This window comes from Chenopodium quinoa, unplaced genomic scaffold (assembly GCF_001683475.1).
Source record: "Chenopodium quinoa cultivar QQ74 unplaced genomic scaffold, ASM168347v1, whole genome shotgun sequence".
Taxonomy (NCBI): Eukaryota; Viridiplantae; Streptophyta; class Magnoliopsida; order Caryophyllales; family Amaranthaceae; genus Chenopodium; species Chenopodium quinoa.
This window is the reverse complement of record NW_018744874.1, coordinates 2,746,128-2,763,316: the sequence shown is the minus strand read 5'-3', so window position 1 is coordinate 2,763,316 and position 17,189 is coordinate 2,746,128. Positions and strand designations below refer to the sequence as shown.

Here is a 17,189-nt window from a genome sequence, read left to right as displayed (position 1 = left end):
CTCTTTAGGGAAAGAAAACATTTAAGAAAGAAAGATACACAAATTTCGTACAAAAAAAGACGAAGTATATGTTTAAATAAAGCTTTATACTAGTGGTTTCAACACATTTGCCTTCCCTTGGCCCTAAATTAAGGATCTCCGTCCAAACTCCACTTCCACAGCACAAGCTGAAAAATACTAATGGAGAAGACTAAGGAGCTTCAAGATTCAAAACCCGAATATCCACTGAATGAATCTCCTGATTCCCACAGTTTGTTCCAACACATGTGGCTTGAATAAATGAGCGAACAATATATAAAAAATATTGGTAGAGAATACCTCAGCACAAAACGCTGAACATTACCCGGAACCAAAGACCATAAGAAACTTGAAGCTAACAAAAGCTACCAGTACTTCGTTAGCTTCATCACAGCCCTTGCAAAATACAAGTACATATTTTGGGAGTTAACCAAGGAGTGCAAAGGAGCATGTAACGAGCAACAGTAGCAAGGAACAGTTGAACAAGGCCTCGTCAAACTGGTTAAATTAAGCTCTCTATTATTCCGACTGTAATGGTTGAACAGAATCATAATGTGGGAGTATACATCAATAAAGTAATGTAGCTGCAACATTTGTTGCTATTTTAATTATGTAAACAACATGATGAGCTATAAATCTTGATGTACAAGTAATTGAGCAAAACCTGCTACTCCTGCCAGAGGGCGCTCTAATATCAGCCGTTTTCTATACTGTCATAGGCATTAGATTTATGTTTTGGTGCAAACTTAAAGTCAGGAGGAACCTTGCCAAGCAACATCTCAGAGATTCGAATCTGCAACAAAGTGACAATAAGAAAGAACACATCAAGATTTATACACGGCTTTATCAAATCAGCAAATAGCTAAAGTCACTGACCCAATCAGCTGCAGATTCAGAGGCCATTAATGTCTCTAGGTCGTTGCGACCATAGTACGAAGGTGGACGCCAATTAATTTTTTGTGGAATGACGTCAAGCAAACCAACAGGGATGTATCTAAAAGTATAGCTAAGCCATTGCAACAAGAAGAACCTTGTAGTCTCCACTCCTACACAAAATTTCACAAGAATTTAGTTGACAGGATATAATAAAGGCAGAACCTCAAATTCCATGTGATAGCTTACAGAGTTTTCGTTCGTTCCAAGCTCAAAATCTGTTAAAAAGATTTTACTTGAAAAGTGACTAAAAGTAATAACATTTACAGGTACGGCTTCTCTTCGTATGTTAATACGTTCCCCTCTTTGTGATAAAGCTAGCTTTGTATTTTTTACATTAATCAAATGTTTACAGAGTCAATGGGAATGTCAAAGAGAAGAGCACTCTTGCTCCATATAGTTTAAAATTTGATGCTCGAGAGAGCACCAATTCAGCAGAAGAGGAATGAAAATGAAAGACATACTTGGATTTTCTAAACAGCCTACTCATGTTAGAGCATGCTTTAAAAGTATCTTCTGCCTCTTAATATTAGTCATGCACATTTATATGATAGCTACATCTATGAATATATTTCATACAAGACCCAGACTATGATAATAGGTTATACCAACCTTTTGAATCAGAACCCCAGTGCTCAAGGCCAAAACGTACATAGTCTCTTAGTATATCTAGTCGTTCACCAGAACTGATATCCCAATGTCTTTGTTCTTTAATTTCAGTGAATAACCATGGCTGCAATGTAAATAAAAAGGCTTGAGGTTAGAGCAATAACAAGAAGAAACAACTTTTACGTATCACTTACATGGAAGGAGCAAAATGAAAGTTTATACAAACCTTAACCAAAGCTCCTCGAGCGATCATGCATGAGGACAGCTCAGGGCAGTCAGAAAAATGTTTATTCCAATCTGTATATGAAAAGACATCTCCATTTCCTAGCACTTGAAATGTGCCAGGAGCTTTACTGACACAAGTGTTTATGTAATCCCAATCAGCAGCTTTGCTATATCGCTGCTGTCTAGATCTCCCATGTATTGTTACAGCAGAAGCTCCCCACTCATAAATTTGAGATATTAAAGAGTCAGCACGATTCCTTCCTTCCACATATCCTGTTCTAACCTGAAGTATTGATTTTAAAAAGAAATTAAGATTGATATGACGAACACTATAAAAGGCAAACAAGAGGCAGCAACCATGAAGAATTAAGCCAAGAACCAAAATTACAACAGAATAAGTGCCAGCTTAACATACATAGCATTAAATATCAAAATCAAAAAGAGAATTTACAGAGACAAACTCCATCAGGCAACTGGAGTCACAACAAGATGTATCAACAGTAAAGAGTTACTCTTGTACCCAATAGACAACCATAACAGAAGCAAGTCGTCACATGTATACAGGGCTGAAGAAGAGACATCAAGAGAGTACCTTAACAGTTATAGGTCTCTCTGCAGAAGCACAAGCTGCTTGTATAACATTTTTCATCCGCAATGGTTTTGTAAGAAGAGCAGAACCGGCTCCCTTATTAACGACTAAATCAATTGGACATCCCATATTGATATCAATAAAATCCAGTGAGCATTCTTGGTCAATAAGCTCAACAGCACGTGCTACGGTATCTGGATAAGCCCCACAAATTTGTACACCAAACAAATCCTCGGATTTATGTCGCCTAAGCAATGCCCATTCAGAAGCTTGGCCCTTCATAAAGTTTAAAAAAAAATAATAAAATAAAATCAAGGGTTGCATTGCAAAGCACCACTTTGTGTAAAATAACCACCCTTTATACTAGAAATATATTGCATGATTCAATAAAATGAAATCGAGCAGCATCAATGTTGTTTTTTATATACGAAAATAAGAAAGTAACATGGAGTACCAGCACTGACCTCAAGAAGATTTGTGCACATTGCCATTTCACCACATGTCACATCTGCACCAAAATCCTTGCAAACTCTGCGAAATGGAAGGTTCCCAACAGTGGTAAGGGGTGCTAGATATAGCTTCCCACGGAAATCTATAAGTTTCCTTTCACGTGGCAGTAACTTTAAGCTGGCATCAGTTTCAGGAGGCAGGCAATTGTTTGTACTAGGTGGCTTATCTTCGGTAGAGTCCTTCACTAAACCTTCACCTGAGACACTTGAACCTGTAGTTACAAAAGCATAATCAGCCACGCAAATTTTAACAAGATTTATAAAATATAAGAATCAACCAGTAACATTCTCCAGTTACAACCATTATTTAAGTCATTGGAGGAATCTCTCTCATCATCACCAGATTTTGATTTCTTTAAGGGTCGTTTATCATCAACGCCCAATATGCCATCGGTCAATGGCTCTTCAGGAAGCACAGCAGATGGATCTTGTGTATTAGCAGAATCATGCTTCTCACAGCCTTTATCCTCTGAACAATGGGATCCATTGGAAACTTTAGGAGCAATACTTTCTTCTTCTTCAGAATCTTTTACTCTTGTGTGGCCCCTCCCCTGCAAAGGTAACAGCAGTGGTTTAAGTGGAGCAAAAGCACATACATGAAATATCATGGTATGCCTAAAAGAAAGTAGATTGTGTGCTTGCATAGCTGAAACTTGTTCATTTTCAGGTCTGAAAGTACATGTATGCTTGCACGCCTGTGTGCAAGAGGATAAAGATACTCATTCAAACACTTACCCCGAAGGAGCTCCTGCCAAAGTGGCAAGTCACAGGATGCCAAGAGAGAGTATCGTATCAACAAAACCTTAGGAGGAAATATGAGATGCAAATTCACAAAGAATGAAGATTCTACATGTATATTGAAGGCAATTATGCGCATGCCCAAATATATATCCAACAATAAAGCTAATGATCAAGCATAAATTTAGCAGCAAGATTCAAATGCGGCCAGTATCCAAGGTTTAAACATGTGGTAAAATTGACAGTTGATTCCAAAGCAGCCAAGCCACAAACAAGAGCTCCAAATTTCTTTCTCTCATTGAAGATCACAAAGTATATGAGATGGGCAGAATTTATGGTTAAAGCCAGTATCTTACCTCTAAATTACTAACAACCTAGAAAAACAAGTACAAAAGAAATATTGATTCAATATTTAGCTCATACCTCTACCCCAAGCTGCTTGAGAGCAACATTGGACTTTGGGAACTTCATTTTATTCTTCCAAAGAAGCTTCTGGACATCTTTCTTCAACATATTCACTTCAGAGTCTTCCTTCAAAGCATCCAAATTATCATTAAGAACATCTTTATGGGTACCATAAAATCGGCAAGTCACCCCATAAGGACATGGCTTTTGAGCATAGATGAAGGGGCATTCTCCCTCTAAGTCAGCTGGTCTCTGCGTCAAAGGGGAAAAGCCATAATTAGCACTAAGCATCATTCCTACAAACTAAAACCCATACTAGATTATTATCTTGGAAAAATTGTAAAAAGATATCCCACTTTGCACTACCTGAGTTTTGTAAGCTTCCAAGTCATGGCTAAAACGACATTTATCTCCATAATTACATGAACTAATATCTCCGGTCCTCGCAATAGCTGGGCAAAGATTCAAGGCAGACTTGAGTTTCTGTCCATATATGAAAACATCAACATTGCTTAGGAAAGCATATTACTTAATCAGCACATAATATACATTTTCTGTTCACAACATTGTTCAGTAAGATAAAATGCAATCTCAATCAGAGTCACATTTGCCACCGAAAATCAAACAACCATAAAATATATTCTGATTGACAACATTATTCAGTAAGATAAAATGAAACCTAATCAGTCACATTAGTTACTGAAGCTCGAATAACGGATAATAAAACACTTCATCAGTACTTACATTTCACATTATGACATTGTTCATTGAGATAAAATGCAACCTCAATCAAAGTCACATTTACTACCAAAACTCAAATAACCAATAACAAACCACTTAATCAGTACTCCCTCTGTCGGTCTGTCCCTTATTACAAAGCCTCTTTCTAGCATTTATTACTCACATAATAAAGAGAAATACGCTTTTAATTTAGGGACAGAGGGAGTACATAATATGTATTCCGATTCATGACATTGCTCATTAAGACAAATGACAACCTCAATCAGCCACATTTGCTACCGAAACTCGAATTTCCGATAACAAACCTATTCAACAAGGCCATAACACCGAGGTAAGAACTAATAAGCAATAACCTATAATTCTATATGACAACTGATTACAAAATGAAATGTCAGACAGAATTAACAGAGTTATATTGTGTTACATAATAATTCATCACTAAAATGTAAAATTACCAACAATTTGTACTGTATTATCTCAAAATGATTAAATTAAACACAATCAAAGTTGTATAATGAAGAAAGAGATATAACCTCATGACGTTCACGCTTAAGCTGACGCTTGGACTTCTTTTCCACAACAACTCCACTACTTTTAGACTTACTTTCAGATTTACCATTTTCATCTCTATCATCTGAAGTTACGCAACGGCTAGTCGGCGGTGGTCGGAGAAATTCCTTCTTCACCGGAGCAACACCTTTCGCCATCAACTCCTCCGGCGAAGGTTGATTACTGTTTAATGTTTCCGTTTCAGATGGCGGTTCGGTGTTCTCAGTGGTTGTGACTTCGGGTTCAGACTCGTCCATGGCTGAGTGAGTTACCTCGGTAGTCGCAGGTTTGGTTTGTGAGTCGTCCATGGATGTCGGAGATAGGTCGAGAGGTTGCGTGGTTTGACTGTTGGGAGGTTCGGTTAGTGAGTCGTCCATGGCTGACTGAGTTAACTCGGGAGGCTCTCCCAGTTGAGAGGTTTATCTTTTTCTTCTTTCGAGTTAGGGTTTTGCATAAACAACATCAGAGGATTTTTTTCGGATTTTTTTAGTTTTACCAACAAAAAAATCACAAAATTATTTTATTCTACTAAAAAATTTTAAAGTGTTGAGAAACATGATTGAATTGAACTTCACATGTGGTAATTAAAGTCAATGAAGACTTTACTAAGTATAATAATTTGTATAAAGTACAATAATGTATATTATTGTATTCAATTATTTTGGCTATATAAATGAAAGTTCACGTATTGTGATCTTAAATTGAAAAACAAGAAAAGAGTTTTCCTACCATTCTACTACTTACTTCCTATCTTCATCCCTTCACTGATAAATATCTTACCATCAGTAAAATATTTTTAACACGTTATCAGCACGGGTTTCCAGTCAGGTATATTTATACCTACTTCTAAAAATTTATAACAAACAATACTATCTACTTCTAAATGTTTCGAGGAGTATGCTCTATAGTTGCCCATATTTGGGATCCTCTATACCAGAAACTCAAACATTTACTGTATTATATATACCTCAAAACAACGGTGAAAGTTCTCTTACTTGTGAATTCATTACTATCATCTTTTGTTTTATTCATGTTGATGTTTCTTTGTTTGATTCATGTTGATATTACATACTCATTTTACGTAAATTTTGATCTTAGTTATTATAATTGCTAAGTAGTAAATTTGCATGCATATTATTAACTAGATTAACAAAAAGATGCAGCCTTTTATACTTATTATTTTTCTTACTTTTACATACTTTTTGTGTTTCTTTCCGTTTTCGAACCCATGATCTTTTATAGATATTAGGGCTCTCGGACCACTATGGCTTGCATTCCTAGTGAGATAACCTTTTACAGTTATAAATATATATATATATATATATATATATATACGGACCATAATTTTATGCCAGTACATTAGACTATTATATGATATATTTACAGTTGTACAGAACAGTAACGGATAAACCTACCTCTACAAAAGGCGGATTTTCCCCCAATTTCACCACAAATCCCTTATCCCTTCCCACTTTTTATCCAAAAATCACCCAAAAATTTTATCACCCCCTTCTTCTCCGATATGTTCCCCGACGACGGCAACCAGAACACCCAAAACACCCACAAATTCACCTTTGAAGAAGATTTAAGGAAGATAAAATAATATTTCCTTCTAATTACGGCGCTTGTAGTTCTATTAGTAGCAATATTAGTTTTTGTCATTATGTATAAGTAAAACTCACTTATTTTGTCGTTTTAGTATATTAAAAGCTTGTTTTTGTTTTATTATGTTTGTTTGTTGTTATTAATCATCATTGTATAATATTACCGTTATCATTATAATTATTGTTACTACTGCTATTGTTGTCGTTTTGCTTTTTTGTTTTTTTTTGCAACTAACATGATTAATTTTTGTCTAATCATATAATTACTCACAATAATAAACCAAGGGGGAGAAAAGACTATATTATTTATGGTTTATTATTATATTAAATTTAATTATCACGTGTCTTATTAACTTAATTATAAATATGGAAGAACTAAACATGTGAGTTGTACATATAATTTGTTATTATAAACTAATTATCACGTAATTTGTTGTAGCTAAAATGGGAGACCTTATGAAAAGACAGTTCAGCATCTTAGATTTATCTGGAAAGAAATTTCTGGAATGGAAAGTGGATGTAATGATGAATTTGAAAGCTCAAGGCTTGGAGCACACTGTTAAAGAAAATAAAAGTCCCTCTGGTCAAACAACTGATACTACCACTTCTGCAATGACTGTTGCAAAACCTGTTACTGAACAAGATAAGGCAAAAGCCTTAGTGTTGTTAAGGCATCATTTACATGAAGGCCTTAAAACTAAGTACATGATGGTTGAAGATCCCAAAGAATTATGGGATTGCCTTAATGAAAGATTTGGACACCACAAAAGGGTGCTCCTTCCTAAGGCATTATTTGATTGGACAAATTTACGGTTCCAGGATTTCAAATCTGTAATTGATTATAATTTAACTATACATGAGATAGTGTATACATTGAGATACTGTGATCATCCAGTTTCGGATGAACATATGATTGAAAAAACACTCACTACCTTTCATGCAAGCAACATACTGTTGCAAGAGCAGTATCGTGAAAGAGGTTTTAAAAAGTTCAATGAATTAATGAGTGTATTGCTCGTTGCGGAACAAAATAGTGAACTTTTGTTGAAAAATCATAACCTGAGACCAACTGGGTATTTGGCCACTCATCATGAGGCAAATGCAACAAATTCCTATCCACCCGAGTCAAATTCTACAAGAAGAGGTGGACGTGGAAATTACAATGGCCGTGGAAGAGGCCGTGGAAATTATCGCGGACGCGGCCGTGGTCGAGGTAGAAACAATTTTCAAAGAAATAGTAATTTCAAAAAATTTGAAAAACAGAAGGGGCAGTCATCTGGAAGCCACAAACAAACTCCTTCGAAAGGAAAAGACACATGTTACAGATGTGGCATGACAGGACATTGGGGACGTACTTGTCGTACGGCCAAACATTTGGTAGATCTTTACCAGGCTTCTGTAAAGGGCAAAGAGAAAAATGCAGAAGCAAATTATGTTAATGAGGAAAATGCTCCTTGTCCCAGCCTTGATGTATCCGATTATTTCATGGATAATGCTGAAATTGGAAATGATTTCATTCTTGGAGAAAACAACAATGCTTAGGTTTCTCATCTACTAATGTAACATATGCTATGTTTTAATGTATTTTCTTAGTTCCTTGTATTTTAATGTACTTTTAATCTTTATCATCAATAAAAGTTTGTATGATATTATTCTAAACTAATCTCAAATTTATTTTATGAAGATGTGGATCTACCTGAAGTTAGTTCCGAATATCAATGTCTTTTGGACAGTGGAACAACGCACACTATCTTAAAAGATAGAAATTATTTTTCACAACTAAAGTTGTTTCAAGCAAATGTGAACACTATTTCTCGGTCAGCTAAATTAATTGAAGGATCTGGAAAGGCTTGTATAATGCTTCCAAATGGAACAAAATTAATAATCAATAATGCTTTATATTCGAGTAAATCTCGAAGAAATCTCATAAGCTTTAAAGATGTACGCCAAAATGGCTATCATCTAGAAACAATGACGACAGATCAAAAAGAGTATATATGCCTCACGACAGAAAAACATGGCAAGAAATATATATATGAGAAATTGCCAGCATACTCTTCGGGGTTATATCGTATAAACATACGACCCGTGGAAATCAATATGGTATCTAACCAGAAGTTAGATGACAAACATTTGATTATTTTATGGCATGATCGCTTGGGACATCCAGCAACTGGGATGATGCAAAGAATAATAGCACATTCAGTTGGACATTCAATAAGAAATGTCAAAATTCCCAAATCAGATGAATTAACATGCTCTGCATGTTCACTTGGCAAATTAATAATAAGGCCATCCATGAACAAAATTGCTACTGAATCTCCAAAATTCTTGGAAAGAATTCAGGGAGATATATGTGGGCCGATTAATCCAGCATGTGGACCATTTCGATATTTCATGGTTTTAATTGATGCTTCTACACGATGGTCACATGTTAGTCTACTTTCAAGTAGAAATGTTTCCTTTGCAAAATTACTTGCCCAAATCATCAAATTAAGAGCACAATTCCCATATCATACAATAAATAGAATAAGACTTGACAATGCTGGGGAATTTACATCCCAAACATTTAATGATTACTGTATGTCAATTGGAATTGATGTTGAACACCCAGTAGCTCATGTTCATACACAAAACGGTCTAGCTGAATCACTAATTAAGAGATTACAATTGATTGCAAGACCATTATTAATGAGGTCAAGATTGCCATCATCTGCTTGGGGACATGCTATAATACATGCAGCAGCGCTAATTAGATTGAGACCTACAGCTTATCATAAATTCTCACCACTACAACTTGTTTGTGGTCGAGAACCAAGTATCTCACATCTAAAAATCTTTGGTTGTGCTGTATATGTTCCCATTGCTCAACCCAACGAACAAAAATGGGTCCACAAAGAAGGCTGGGAATTTATGTCGGGTTTGAATCCCCCTCTATAATTAAATACCTTGAACCATTGACTGGTGACTTATTTACGGCTAGAATTTGCGGACTGTCACTTTAATGAAACAGTATTCCCAGCCTTAGGGGGAGAGAAAGTGGACCCACATAAGAAAGAAATTGAACTCATTTGGAATGCAACACAACTGTTGATGTTAGACCCACGAACAAATATGTGTGAACAAGAAGTTAAGAAAATTGTTCATTTACAAAGTGTTGCAAATCAATTGCCTGATGCATTTGTAGACATAAAGAAGGTGACAAAATCACATATACCAGCAGAAAATGCCCCTGCACGTATTGAAATCCCAACTGGTAATAAGGCCATAGAAAATGAATCTCAGGCACGCAGAAAGCGTGGAAGACCACTTGGTTCAAAAGATTCTAAGCCAAGAAAATTGAAAAGATTGTATGGAATAGAAAATGAGACTAATGATGTTCCCCCGTCAGAAGGTCAAGAAAGACCAAATGTGGATGAAAGTAAAGAAAATGATGATAATCCAAAAGGGGACGAACAAGAAGACAACCCTACGGGAAATGAACAAGATGTTCAAAACATTGATAACAATGAAATTTCAATGAATTACGTCTCTACAAAGACTCAGTGGAATAGGAAAGATGATATCGTTAATGAAATATTTGCAAATTCCATCGCAATCGACATCGTGTCTGATGAAAATGATGTTGAATCAAGAACTGTAGAAGAATGTCGACGTAGGAGTGATTGGCCAAAGCGGAAGGAGGCAGTGCTGGCTGAGTTAAAGTCACTTGAAAAACGAGAAGTTTTTGGAAAAATAACCCTTACACCAGCAGGTATAAAACCCGTTGGATACAAATGGGTATTTGTGAGAAAACGTAATGAGAAAAATGAAATAGTTAGATACAAGGCAAGACTTGTAGCCCAAGGATTTTCTCAAATTCCAGGGATTGATAATGAAGAAACATATTATCCAGTGGTTGATGCAACTACATTAAGATTTCTGGTAAGTTTGACAGTCACAAAAGGACTGCAAATGCGATTAATGGATGTAGTGACTGCGTATTTGTATGGGTCACTCAATACGGACATTTACATGAAAGTCCCCGAAGGACTAAAACTACCAGAAAACCACAAGCCTAGACAACTGCTTTCCATAAAACTAAAAAGGTCACTTTATGGATTGAAACAATCTGGAAGGATGTGGTACAACCGTCTGAGTGAATACCTTATGAGAGAAGGATTCAAAAACAACCAAGTTAGTCCCTGTGTTTTCATAAAGCGATCACAATCAGGATTCGCTATCATTGCAGTTTATGTTGATGATTTAAATATCATCGGAACCCCAAATGAACTCGAGAAAACTGCAAAATACTTGATGAAAGAATTTGAGATGAAAGACCTTGGGAAAACTAAATTTTGCCTTGGACTGCAAATTGAGCACTTGAGTCATGGTATTTTTGTCCATCAATCAAACTATACAGAAAGTGTTTTGAAACGATTCTTCATGGACAAAGCAACTCCAACCAACTTCCCAATGGTTGTTCGTTCTTTGAATATGAAAAATGATCCATTTAGACCCCGAGAAGAAAATGAAGAGATTTTGGGTCTAGAAGTACCATACTTAAGTGCAATTGGAGCCTTAATGTACTTAGCTAACAATACTAGACCCGACATAGCTTTCTCTGTGAATTTGTTAGCCAGGCACAGCAATGCACCAACATATAGGCATTGGAAGGGAGTTCGACACTTACTCCGGTACCTACGAGGGACACAAGACCTTGGTTTATATTACCAACCAAAACAAGATGTTGCTCTCATTGGGTATGCAGACGCTGGATACTTATCAGATCCTCAAAATGCCAAGTCACAAAATGGATATGTGTTCACTTATGGCGGCACTGCAATATCATGGAAATCAACAAAGCAGACATTGACAGCGACATCGTCAAATCATGCAGAGTTGATAGCCCTCTATGAAGCAGGACGGGAATGTGTGTGGCTGAGGTCGATGACCAGTAATATCCAAAAGGAGTGTGGAATGAACACAATAACAGAAGACCCAACCATCATCTTTGAAGACAATACATCATGTATCGCTCAAGTAACTGAAGGATATATTAAGGGAGATAAAACGAAACATATTGCCCCAAAACTGTTCTTCACACATGATCTGCAAAAGGACAAGGAAATAAATATCCAGCAAATTCAGTCTTGTGAAAATCTTGCTGACCTGTTCACCAAATCACTTCCTTCGAAGAAATTTGAGCAGTTAGTTCACAAAATTGGAATGCGACATCTTCGTGAACTATGCTTAGATCAGGGGGAGTATTATATGTACTGCACTCTTTTTTCCTTCGATCAGGTTTTTATCCCATTGAGTTTTTTTTTTTCTGACAAGGTTTTTAACGAGACAGTACACCAAAACATATAATACAATATAGTTGTACTCTTTTTCCCTAGCTATGGTTTTTATCCCACAGGGTTTTACCTAACTAGGTTTTTAATGAGGCAACTTGTACCCCATTCCATGTGAACGTTCAAAGGGGGAGTGTTGAGAAACATGATTGAATTGAACTTCACATGTGGTAATTAAAGTCAATGAAGACTTTACTAAGTACAATAATTTGTATAAAGTACAATAATGTATATTATTGTATTCAATTATTTTGGCTATATAAATGAAAGTTCACGTATTGTGAACTTAAGTTGAAAAACAAGAAAAGAGTTTTCCTACCATTCTACTACTTACTTCCTATCTTCATCCCTTCACTGATAAATATCTTACCATCAGTAAAATATTTTTAATAAAAAAGTCATTTTTAAAAGTTTCAATATTGTTGTCATGAGTACAAATTAAGAGCCAACTTTTTTATAAGTTTTGCATTGATTAAATAACTGTTAATGTAATACATTGCTAAATGTGTGTAAAATTATAAGTTAAATAGGTCGTCTATAGTAAAATGGAGAAAATAACATATTTTAAACTTTTTAAGATGTTAGTAGAAAAACATATTCGAAAATTATTCATGTATTGTAGTGTACAAAATAAAAGTGAGAACTATTTTTCTATTCTTGTGTTGAAGTCATGAAGTGCATTCCTATTATATCCTATGATGTAAATCCAATGTTCTAACCTTACATTTAAATTCAAAAAAGCATTTTAGCCTAATAGTATTTCTATATACCAAAGAACTTCTCAGCCTCTAATACTATGAGTCATTAGTAAAGGCGTAAAGCATTACTAGTGCAAAATAATTCTTAAAAGCCTAATAATGAAGCTAAACAAAGGCTAATATTTTCTTAGTTGGTAATCATTTTATATCAACTAGGTTTTAATCACATTTCTAGAGTCCAAGAAGTTCTACCAAACCCATACCTCAACAAACAATGTGGGTCCCAAATGAAGTTAACCAGACCACACGTTGACAACACCAATAATATGGTAATCACACATGTATTTGTTCTCTATTTTTTTCCCTAAACCTAAAAACTTTTTTTTTTTTTTTTTTTTTTTGGGCCGGAGAAAGAAGAGTTACAATAATGTTGCAAAGGTTTCCTAATTGAGACAAACGCACGATTGTGTTGGCCGAATTCAGTCAAAAACGACATCGCACGTTATGCATGTAGTTGTGTTAGGTTTAGATAATTTTGTTTTTGGAGTTGTGGGTCCCACCTTTCTTTGTCTTTAAACTAACAAATTAATCATGATTATGCAGTGGACTAAGACTACTTGGCAAGACGTAAAGACTGTAATGTGACTATTGTAGGCCCGTCAGAAATATTAGAGAGATTATGGGTGTGTTCTCATTGACTGAACTCAGCTGAACTGAATTGAAATGAAATGAATATTTTATAAGAGAAGAAAATTAGGAGTTGAAGTGAACTGAATTTCAACGTAAGAGAACAGGCCCTATATTACACCGTAATATGCATAAATATATAAATGGCATAATAATAATAATAATAGATAAATAGATAAATCTTTGAAATATTATCATGCTACCTAATGTTGGTATTCAATTCCAATACTTTGGGTAGGCAAAACACATATACAAATACAATGCTCATCGTCTGAGCGGGAATATTATTCCAAATTAAAATATAGATTTTTGATACTTTATGGTATGTTCGATATGATCATGTGGTTTTACTCTGTATATTTTGAAATTTAAAGTTCAAGCTTTGTATTTCACATAAGATAAATTGTATAATGAATATGAGACTAGTTATTGTTATATTGGTCGTACAAATTTCTAGAAAATTGATTTTGATTTGAAGACTCTAAACCCATGAATCTACGATCATGATGAACATATTCTTAAATTTGCCATAAATTAAATGTGATGTTGTAACTTGGACCTTGTTCTTCTAATTATTAATATTAGCTTAATAAAGTTACTTGTAAACGATATTAATTAGTGTGCCAATGATTTCTATACACCTATTAGTTGCACATGTTATGTCTATGTCTTGTTAATAGTTACTCCGCATTAGTACATCAAATCATAATATGGGATTAAGAAAATTTCTTATTGAACGAAGATACCAACCTATTAGTGTAGATGGCCAAGTAAGTTCATTACTTTCCAAACCTTAAGGTGCTTTTCCTCCAAGATTGAAAATAGCTACTCGTATTACGGAGTATAAATTTATAATCTATAGAGTAATTATTTCCCATTAGTCAGAAAATGTCAAATCTTATTCTATATATGTGGGAAATACATATTCTTTTAATATATATATAAAGAACTTCTTTCTTTTTTTTTGAAGAGGGTTATAATACTAACTTGTAATCCTAAGGGTCGTACCCATAATTGTGATTATCAATTTATTTGTCACTGGATTGTTTTAAATTTTTTTCAATATTACTTTCACAATTATAACAAAAAATTTCTAACTCCGTCATTGCTTATGAGAATTCCTTTTATGTGTAAAATCTAACTCGCAAAAGATAGAACTTTCTTTCTATAATCATGATATAAAGGCTAGCACGCAGCTTATTATGGACTATGGAGTAATAATATTAGTACTCTAAAGTCTCTAATGACAGCGTGAAGCTAGCGTCAATCGTTAATTACGGTGAGCATATCAAAGTTATAGACTTATAGGCCACTCTCGAGGGCTCACAACTTCACAAGCCACCTTTATTTTTTTTATTATTAATTTTTATATATATACTACGTATAACGTATATATATATATTTTTTGACAAACCTTTATTTTATACTTAAACAAGTGTGTTTACATTCATTAGTACAATAATAATTTCTTAATCTTTACAATATCAAGTCAAACATAGAGCAAAACATTTTGTTGTACGTAAATTGTATTGATCGATACCCTTCACTAAATAAATAAATAAATAAAATTCAATTAAAGATCGGTCCACAGTCCACTATTGTTAGGCCAAGAACTAGCAACACTGGCCGTTGCATTGTTTCCCATTGCTAGCTTGGTCGGGATCATGCTATACATCAAGAATTATATCGTATCAGTCCTAAAGTTTTGATTTGTCACCTATGTTACTAGGGTACTAAGAGAATAAATACAATTATGTCACATGAATCAAATGTTAAGGCTTTCAATTGATGTGAATTGGATTGTTATTTCATGCATTTTGTATCCGATCTTTATTTGTATCTACTTGCTCTAAGAAACTCCATTCTAATATGTAACACATATAAGGACCGAGGGATGCTTTAAAGAAATTGAGTTTACATGTCATATTAAATGTTTTTATCTTTCATATCCGGCATCCATCACGAATCGTACGTATTATTTCCATATCGAAAATATTATTTAATCATTTATCAATATTCCACATATCTTACCATTAATTATTATCTTTGTATCAAAATTATTAGTCAGTATAGGTGATTTTTTTTTTTGTTTTTTTTGAAAAAAAATCCTTCTTATTAAATTATAAAAGAACAATCATTCTTCTATTTTTTTACTTGACATACAAACGAGTTTTTTTTTTTTTTGGCAGAACATACAAGTAGCAGAACAATTTTTTTTTTGGGTGCAAATGAGATACAATTAATACAAAATACAAATTATAAATGGGGGTGGAGAGTTTGAACATGTGATCAATCTACACATATCCTCAATCTACACATATCCTCAATCTTAATCACTAGGCGAACACCTCATTGATAAGTGAATAGTAATCACTTTTGTTGATTAACTTTTTTTATTAATTAATTAGAACGCTAATCACTTATTGATCGATTTGGAATGGGAGATTATTTTAGTTTGGCATTATATTTATACTATAAAGGGCTATCTAAGCAATAATGATTAGTTCTGAATTAATTAATTCCTACACAACTAATTAGAGGCTGATTATCCTTTTGTGGGGTTATTTAATTACCCTACTAATTATGTGGGTTTATTCTACTTTATTAGATGTTGATTTTTCTAAAAATGTGAAATTTTTGCTTTATTTTATTTATTTGTTTATTTATTTTTAATTTTACGTTGTATATGCGTATCGTCGATATCGAATCATACTAAAGAATCACGTACGTCATGTAAACTGGCAGGATTAGAGGTTATCTACAGACAAAGCATGTAGTTTTTGGTAGGAAAAGAGTTTTCTTATGTGTTAAGCTGTGAAATTACAGTTTACAAAAATGATTTACTTTTCAATACCTGGCATTATTGTAAATTAAGTAATTGTATAATTTTGAAGAAATATTATGTTTCTGTGAAAATCTTTAGAAAAATCCATAATTTCTCCATCCTAATACGGAGTAGTAGTTAGATTGTAGTTTTGTACAATGTATGTAACAATATACTATCTCTGTTTCACATAGGGGCTATGAAAATGCTCCATTACCCAACCAACAAGACAAGCTATACTAATATTACATGCTTGTCTTTAATAATATATATAATAATTTAGGGGGGCATAAGATAAAAACCATGGGGTGCAAATCTGGGCCGGGGAGACCGAGCCTCCACTAGTCTCCCGGTAGTCCCTTGGTTTCATATTATATATTGGTAATGATTTGACATAAGTGTTACTAGAAATTTTTTAATCGTTACAGATAATATAAAAAGAATGTAGTAAGAAAAATGGACATAGGGAACTAGGCAAGGAAACATGGTATGATAGTAGTATTTATATTGAGGATAAGTATATAGTAAAAAATAAGTTAAAACTTTGTGAAAAATCTATATTATATATTTTGGAGAAAAAAAAAAAAAACTTATATTATTTGGTTGTAAGTGAGGTTCCATTCCAAAATCATATGACAATATAATATGTAGCTCACTTAGGTTATAAACTAGTGGTTCTTTGTTTAATTTTTCCATGTGGAACAACAACTCACACTTGCAATCT

At 34.2% G+C, this 17,189-nt stretch overlaps 2 protein-coding genes across 4 annotated transcripts; one reads left to right on the top strand and one right to left on the bottom strand.

Moving 5' to 3' along the window:
* Nucleotides 1–517: 517 nt before the first annotated feature.
* Nucleotides 518–5,828, bottom strand: LOC110705201 (tRNA-dihydrouridine(47) synthase [NAD(P)(+)]-like). 3 transcript variants are annotated; one of them, XM_021883057.1, is made up of 11 exons: nucleotides 5,301–5,828; nucleotides 4,393–4,509; nucleotides 4,045–4,278; nucleotides 3,185–3,434; nucleotides 2,839–3,095; nucleotides 2,378–2,650; nucleotides 1,787–2,068; nucleotides 1,564–1,684; nucleotides 895–1,064; nucleotides 683–811; nucleotides 518–602 (listed from the first exon to the last, which is right to left on the bottom strand). In XM_021883057.1, exons 1-10 carry the CDS (start codon nucleotides 5,691–5,693, stop codon nucleotides 713–715), a joined length of 2,196 nt encoding a protein of 731 aa, XP_021738749.1. In that variant the 5' UTR covers nucleotides 5,694–5,828; the 3' UTR covers nucleotides 518–602; nucleotides 683–712. The 3 variants fall into 3 exon arrangements, with proteins under 3 accessions (XP_021738749.1, XP_021738750.1, XP_021738748.1); XM_021883058.1 differs by having other exon boundaries at nucleotides 518–546; XM_021883056.1 differs by having other exon boundaries at nucleotides 518–811.
* Nucleotides 5,829–7,364: 1,536 nt separating this feature from the next.
* Nucleotides 7,365–8,462, top strand: LOC110704890. The gene has a single exon (XM_021882703.1). The coding sequence runs from the start codon at nucleotides 7,365–7,367 to the stop codon at nucleotides 8,460–8,462; it is 1,098 nt and encodes a 365-aa protein (XP_021738395.1).
* The last annotated feature ends 8,727 nt before the right edge of the window (nucleotides 8,463–17,189 follow it).